General features: G+C 40.5%; 1 protein-coding gene across 1 annotated transcript in view; it reads left to right on the forward strand.

The window, feature by feature from the left end:
- PDE6C (phosphodiesterase 6C) overlaps positions 1 to 6,939 on the forward strand; it is a 39,554-nt gene extending 32,615 nt beyond the window's left edge. Inside the window, 6 exon segments of the mRNA XM_045854275.1 lie at positions 1,962 to 2,069; positions 2,155 to 2,218; positions 3,421 to 3,495; positions 3,611 to 3,694; positions 4,033 to 4,137; positions 6,610 to 6,939. Coding sequence (XP_045710231.1) covers positions 1,962 to 2,069; positions 2,155 to 2,218; positions 3,421 to 3,495; positions 3,611 to 3,694; positions 4,033 to 4,137; positions 6,610 to 6,663 — 490 coding nt within the window. The 3' untranslated portion in view covers positions 6,664 to 6,939.
- The last annotated feature ends 1,082 nt before the right edge of the window (positions 6,940 to 8,021 follow it).

Consider the following 8,021-nt stretch of genomic DNA (forward strand, 5'->3'; position numbering starts at 1 on the left):
ATGCTTGGTTTGAAATTCCTGCACGTGGTCTTTGTAAGCGAATTACTAACTGCCACGTCTGCTTCTGTATAACGCTTGCTTGCCCGCCCATATATAAGAACGTAGTTGTAAGCGCCTGGTGCAGCTCTCGTTTGCAGCTCCTTGTGGGCACTGTGTCGCTGGACACTTTGAGAGTTCGCCCCTGCGCAGGTTAAACTTGGTCAATAAAGTAACATCTTTGATACCCTGAAAGTCTCCGATATTTGTTCTCGCGTTTGCTGGATGCTACAGTCAGCCTCCCTGTGTTTGTTTCTGTGTATTAGGTAGAGCTGCTTTGACTCTCTGTCTTAGTAGCATGGCCTATTGTAGAAAAGGCACCTGTAAATTGTATGGGGCAGAGCCTTAGGTAATGGCCAGGATGGGGCAACCTATGTCACCACTCTGTGGCTCTGTGTGGGGGAGGACTCAGAGAGGGGACAATGCCACTGCTTGACCTCTGGAGTTTTGCCTGGGGGAGGAAGCTGTCTCCTGGCACTTGCTGTGTTGCCAGTCACTTCAGTTTCTCCCTACCAGTATGCTACTGGTACCCTACCAGCTGTTGCCCTGGTGCTGAATTCCAGAGTGGGTGGGTCTGCGTGAGTCCACATTTGGTTGTGAGCCCTTTAAGGGGAATCTCTTGAGAATCCTGCAGTTTCTTCTGCCACCCCAACCCTCATTGGTTTTTATAGTCAGAAGTTATGGGAACTTATCTTCCTAGCTCTGGAACCCTGGGCCAAGTGATCTGGTCTGGGGCTGTATCACTTACTCCCAAGGTATCCTCCTGATTTTTACACACCACATGTGTATGTGGGAGAGCCCATTTTGTGTCTCCGTGCCTCTCCATGCCACTCCTCATCTCCATACTTCTCTGCACCTCTCCACCTTCCCACACCTCTCTACACGGCTCCGTATCTCTGCATCTCTGCATCTCTGCCCCTCCTATCCATCTGGATGAATGTGGCTTTTTTAAATCCTTGGGTGTCAGACTTCCATACAGCTTGATTTTCTGATATCTCTGGGTGCTATTTATTTTGTAATATAGTTATACTTTTTGCTGTACCTGTGCAGGGAGGTGAGGCATGTTTACCTAAGCCTCCACCTTGACTGGAAGTCCCAACCTGCTTTTCTCATGCAACATTTTCTTTTAAAGATTTACTTTGGTGCCCCAGCTGGGTGGCTCAGATGATTGGAACATTGTCCCATACACTGAAAGGTTGTGGGCTTGATCCCCAGTCAGGGCACATACCTAGATTGCAGATTTGATCCTTGGCTGGGGGAGTGTTTAGGAGGCAACTAATTGATGTTTCTCTCTCTTGAAAATCAATAAACATATCTTTGGGTGAGGATTAAAACTTAAAAATAAAAATAAAGATTTACCTTGGTGGTAAATGGAGATCTGGCTCATTTGTTTTCACTGTATACTCAGCTGTATGTATATACTATAATTAACTTAGTCATTCTATTCATGGACATTTAGATTATTTTGAATTTTTCAGAATTGCCCACAATACTACATTGTATGTCCTTGCATATATATATACATACATATGTATACATATGTATACATACATATATATGTATGTATATATGAAAGTTTCCTCTAAACTCTCCCTAGAAATGAGATTGCTATAGGGTTGTTTGCATAGCTTCAATTTTACACCACATTGTGTTCACAAAAGTTGGCCCAACAGAGCTTACACAGTAAGATGATTTAACTGAATAATACAGTGTGGATAAAGCTCGTCCCAGATACAGTCATGCAAATATGATATACTTTTATGCACAGATATATTATAAAATGTAACTTCTTAACTTGGGGTCCATACCAGCAAGAGTCATTAGATAGACGTGTTCAGGAGATCTGAGAAGCACATGAAAGACACCTTTTTATCTCTGGTTTTATATGTTATATATTTAAAAAGCACAGCTGTATCATTTTGTAGGAAGAGAACCATGTTTCAGAAAATTGTTGATGCTTGTGAAAAAATGGAAACTGAAGAAGAGGCCATCAAATATGTAACCAGTGATCCAACCAAAAAAGAGATTATCATGTGAGTAGTCATCTATTCCTCTTCTGGCAAAAATAACCTATTTTGAATTTCTTTCTATATTAACAATTTTTGTTGTCTTCCAAAGGGCAATGATGATGACTGCATGTGACCTGTCAGCTGTAACCAAACCCTGGGAGGTACAAAGTCAGGTGAATGAATTTATGTTTCCTTTTTTGTCACAGTCTCAGGTACTGCCTAAGTCCTGTATAGAAGTGAACATGAGGATATCTGGCAGCCTCTGAGTTTCATTATAGCTATCACTTATATGATTATATATTTTATAAGCAATGATCTTTCATTACCCTGGACTGGTTCTTTCAAACAATCAGTTTAGAGTTTAGAAGGAAAGAGGAACTTGAGAAGTTAAGACAAAAATAAAATATTCCCTGTTAGGTTTCCGTTCATGAAGAAAGGCAAATAGCTGTCAAGAGCTCACAAAGGTCAGAAAAACAGCAGGTCTTTTTGGTCAGGCCCCAGAACAAAACAAATAGAAGGGATATTGAAAGAAAATGCTTTCTTGAAAGAATTCCTTACCACTGAACAGGCTGTAAAGAGTTTATGTATAATTATTCAGGGGTTGTGTGATTTTCTTTTTAACAGAGACAATAAATCAGAACAAGGATGAATCACTAGTGCTTTTGCTCCTAAAATCTCTTCTTCAATGTGCAACCTCCCTTCTTTATTAAACTTTACTTTTGTCTCCATGATCCACAGTACTTCATATTACTTGTATAGCAATAACCACACTGTTAACATGACTGTCTTCACTACAACTGTGAGCATCTTAAAGAAAAATGTCACATCTTATTCCTCTCAGCAAGCCTGACTCATGCCAATGTGAAACAGCTAGTGGATGTTCAATAAACTTGATATTGGGTTTTTAAAAACTATATACATTACCCCTCAAATATCTATACACTGTAATCAAGTAAAGCTGTGTTCTAGTCTCTGTGTGCATATGTGTGAGTCCTTGTGTATACTGCACATGCAGATGTATGCTAGATGCTGATAGATAGGCAGAACAAAAGAAGGACTTGGAAGGCTTTAGAGCTTAAAGCATAATATAATGGAGTTAAACATCTTCCCATCTCCCCTTTTTTGTTGAGAGGTGGCGGCAATAGCAAACAGGAGGTTGGCCCTCCCAGAATGACTCTGGAACTGGTAGTAGAAATTCCCTTTCCCATTTCAATATAATCTGTAAATGACATCTTTTTAAAACCACAGAGCATACACTATGACAATACCACAAACATTAACTATAAACCCTATCCTTAAATGTCATGTATACTAATACAATGCAAATTCTCCATTAGTAAGTTGCTTTCATGAACTGAGTCTTTCTCATTTGCAGGTAGCACTTCTTGTAGCAAGTGAATTTTGGGAACAAGGAGACCTGGAGAGAACGGTGCTGCAGCAACAGCCTATTGTAAAGACCCTGACATAAACACACACTGCTTATTAAAAATTATTGATACAAGTCAGTTTATTTTGTTCTCTGAACCTTAGAAAACTATCTTTAAGGGATTTATTTTTTTTCCTAGCCTATGATGGACAGAAACAAAAAAGATGAACTACCTAAACTTCAAGTTGGATTTATTGATTTTGTTTGTACTTTTGTATACAAGGTAAGTAAACGAATTGATTTTTTTGAGTGAAATACATAATCATCTGGATGAGAATTTTTCTTTCAAACTTATTTCTCCAAAGTAGTTTGAGGTATTATCCTAATTTCTCATTCAGGAGTGGAATAAAAGGAGAAAGAACTCGGGGGAGAGCAAATTGAACAGACTGCTTTAGGCAGGCAGGAAAGACAGTGTCTGTCCAATTCAGTTTCCAAGGCCCTGAATTAAGTCCAATCCAGCAGCTCTGAGCTAGGCAACAAGGTCTTACAGCTCCTCTGCATATGAGAAGTGCTGAATATCAACCATATAATTTAAGTAGTTTTTGACCCCATTCTCTGTAGGAGTTTTCACGGTTTCACAAAGAAGTCACACCTATGCTGAATGGCCTTCAGAATAACAGGATGAAATGGAAATCCCTAGCCGACAAATACAATGCAAAGGTGAAGGTAAGTGAAGAGGAGGCAGAAAAGCAGGAAGAGGGAAACACAATTGAAAAAGGTTAGATGGAATCTGTTTTTCCTTCTTGTAAGCAGCCAGAAGTCAAGCTGAGCTTAATCTCACGTGATAAAAGCATAAAAAGTAAATACAAACATTAAACTTGCCTTACTGCACACTGTCTGATAATTTTAAGAAGTTGGTTACTGTTTTTCACCAACCCTTAAAAACAAGACCTTCTGGGAATTTCCCAGTCCGGTAGAAGGAGGGGTTGGGGCTAGGCTTCTTCATCCACTCTAGAAGGTGGCTCCTGAGGTCCCTCGGCACAATACTGAATTTGTAGAAGTAACAACCATAGCTTATGATGGTGAAAACCATAGAATCAGTGGGACCAGGGTCATGTGAGAAAACAGTTTTTGTTCCAACTGTTATGCATTCACTGTGAGACTTTGAGTAACTTGAACCTCTCTGAGCTTAATATTCTTCCCTATATAATGAGGTTTTACAGATCTCCTCGAAGCCCTACATGTCAAGTAAAGCTAGCCAGTGGAATGAGGTGACTTGACAGGTACTCTAAGACTTTGCCTGTGCCTCCAATGTCTCCATGGAGTGCTGTTTTTCCTGATGAAAGTTCTCCTAGGGGTCACTCAGTTAGGTTGAACATTCTCAGAAAGTCTGTTAAGAAGCTCAGGGTCAACTATTAGTTCATCAGATGTCTTAAAGTGTCACCTTTAAAGTGGAATGCTAATGTGATGACTTATTTTGTGTTGAGAGCTCAGCACTCAAAAAGTTTTGTTAAGAAATTCTTATTGTTCCTTCCCTGGCTAGCGTGGCTTAGTGGACTGAGCATCAGTCTGAGAACCAAAGGGTTGCCAGTTCGATTCCCAGTCAGGGCACATTCCTGGGTTGCAGGCCAGGTCCTCAGTTGGGGATGTGCGAGAGGCAACCACATATCGATGTTTCTCTACTTCTTTCTCCCTTCTTTCACCTCTCTTTAAAAATAAATAAATGAAATCTTAAAAAAGAAAGAAAGAAAGAAATTCTTATTGTTCCTGGCTGGTGTAGCTCAGTGGATTGAGTGCTGGCCTGTAAACCAAAGGGTCACTGATTTGATTCCCAGTCAGGGCACACGTCTGGGTTGCAGGCCAGATCCCCAGTTGGGGATGTGCAAGAGGCAACCACACATTGATGTTTCTCTCCCTTTCTCTCTCTCTCTCTCCCCCCCTCCCCTCTCTGTAAAAATAAATAAATAAAATCTTAAAAAGAATTCTTACTGTTGAACAAAGAAATCATCTCTATCTGGAAAGACCTTGCAAAACAAGATATAACATTCCTTTTAGATGGTTCTATTGTGTTTAGTGGTATTTGAAAGCCTTCATAGAGGGAGAAAGTATTTTGCTTAAGAAGTTAAGGATGTCCTTCAACAGAATAAAAATAGGAGTTTCTCACCCCTTGATATCCATTCACTTATGTACTTACTGGGCAAAAGATGGGGCCCTTATCTTGCAGAGTTAACCATCTGGTGAGGGAGCTAGATATTAAAACAGTAAATGAACGACAGATTATCTATCAGAGGAAGCATGACGTGTGAACCTGGGGCATCAGGGAAGACTTTCTGGAAGAAGGATGCTAAGGCTAAACTCTCAACACATTAGGCTTTGGCTAAGCAAGAAAGGAGGAGGGGCTGGGAGGGAGGGAAAGAAGAGAATATATACAAAGGCCTTGAAGTGACCTTAAGGAGTGGTGTAGCTGGAAGCTAGAAAGCAACGCAGACAAAGTACCAGAGGAAGCTGGTACTCGTCTGGCAATGCAGGCAGCTCTGCCAGATTGTGTGTTGCCTTGAAGGCCTTGCTAAGGATCTGTCCTCCACAGAGCAATGGGAAGTCATTAAAGGATTTAAACCGGAAAGCAGTAAGATCTAATTTTCACTTCAAAAAGATAAACAAAAGTGGTAATTTTACTGAGCAAATGACAGCAAAGATATTTCTTAGTATAACTAAATTTAATCTTTACCTCAAATTTATGATGAACAGGATATCAGGTCCTTTAAGTGGCTCCTGACATTTCCTTTTAGTATTCAGTATATTGGATCTTCTACACTTTATGTGCATAAAAAATTACTTCTGAATTTTTTTCCAATTACATTGAGAAATCTCTGTGAACTAGGAGCATTATTTTGTATCTCCAGGCAATAAGCTTTGTGCCTGTACAAAGCAACAACTCTGATTCCCAGATTGTGTAGTTCAGTGGTTCTCTTGAGAAACAGATGTCATGAATGGCTAATCATTTATTAGATTCTATTTTTAAGTGGACCAATTCTGAATATGACTTCAAATTTTTAAATGGTCAAGCCCTTAGTATTTGCTATAAGTTAAAACTACTAATTAGGCTATAAAGTTGATACTAATATTAACAGAGTGTTAGAATAAAAACATTGTATGCCCACAGACTCCCAATAACACTGCTTTTCTCCTTTTTACTAGTTGCAGAAGATACAGGAGGTGGTGCTGATGACAAAAAGTCCAAAACTTGTCTAATGTTGTAATGTGCTCCAACTGGTCTAAATTTCAAATATTGTTTATACTTTAGAAGAAAAACACAAGACATTCAAAGGAACGTCAGTGAATTTCATTCAGCAAACCATGAAGTAACATAGTAAGAGGTGCTTCAGAAAACTTACCATTGTAACTATTAAGAGAAAATACACTGCTAGCCTGAAAACCCTGAGGGTAAAATAAAGTTCCACAGAAGTGCAAAATAAGATGAAAATAAGTGCATTTTGGAGTGCCAATTTGTTTCAAATTAAAAATATATAATCCTGAAACTAGTCATCAATTGTTTTTTTTTTAAGTTCTTATTAATTGTATTCATTTGCTGGGGCTACCATGACAGAATACTGCAGACTGGGTGGCTTAAACGGAGATTGATTTTCTCACCATTCTGGAGGCCAGAGGACAAGATCAAGATGTTGGCAGGATTTGGTTTCTTGCGAGGCTTCTCTCTCCTTGGTTTGTAGATGGCCAGCCTCTCCTGTGTCTTTACATGGTCTTCCCTCTTGTGTGTCTGTATCCTAATCTCTCCTAAAAACAGTCATATCAAATTAGGGCCCACTCACAGACCTCGTATTAATTATCTCTTTACACTATCTCCAAAAACAGTCACGCTAAGGTATTAGGTATTTCTATTTCAACATCACTTTAAGGGGGGACACAATTCATCCCACTGCATTAATAATTGTGATTTATATACTCAAATCCCTCCCTGAACTAAAAATATCTCATCATTATGTCTTATTTTAGGAATAAATATAGACTTCCAGCCAAGATGGAGGCATAGGTGGACACACCATGCCTCCTTGCACAACCAAGATAGGGACAACAACAATTTAGAAACAGAATTAACATCCAGAACTGACAGAAAATTGATCTGAATGGAAGTCGGACAACCAAGAAGTTGAAATAGACCCGTTCATCCAGACCAGTAGGAGGGGCGGAGTCGGGCAGCCAGGCGCAGGTCGCAGTGTGGAGAGCAGAGAGTCGGGACTGGGCACGTTAGGTATCTGGGGTGCGCAAGACCGCAGCAGGTGGATCCTGAGTGTGCAACTGGCAGCTAACAGACCCCAGCCGAGGGGTGGCACCGGCATACCCAGTGAGGTGGTGATTGTAAAACAAGGCAGTTCGCGCAACCCAGGATCCCAGCGCTGGGAAACAGAGCTTCGGGACACTGATTGTGGACACCTGTGGGAGTTGAGGCCCACAGAGAGACAACTAGCCTCACAGGAGAGGTCCTTGGAGGGTCCCACGGTGTGCACAAGCCCACCCACACAGGAACTGGCACCAGAGTGGCCCAGTTTGCTCAGGGGAAGCTGCAGAAGGGACAGAGGTCCCACAGAGAA

Source organism: Phyllostomus hastatus, unplaced genomic scaffold (assembly GCF_019186645.2).
Source record: "Phyllostomus hastatus isolate PE091 unplaced genomic scaffold, TTU_PhHast_1.1 phas_scaffold_1066, whole genome shotgun sequence".
Taxonomy (NCBI): domain Eukaryota; kingdom Metazoa; phylum Chordata; class Mammalia; order Chiroptera; family Phyllostomidae; genus Phyllostomus; species Phyllostomus hastatus.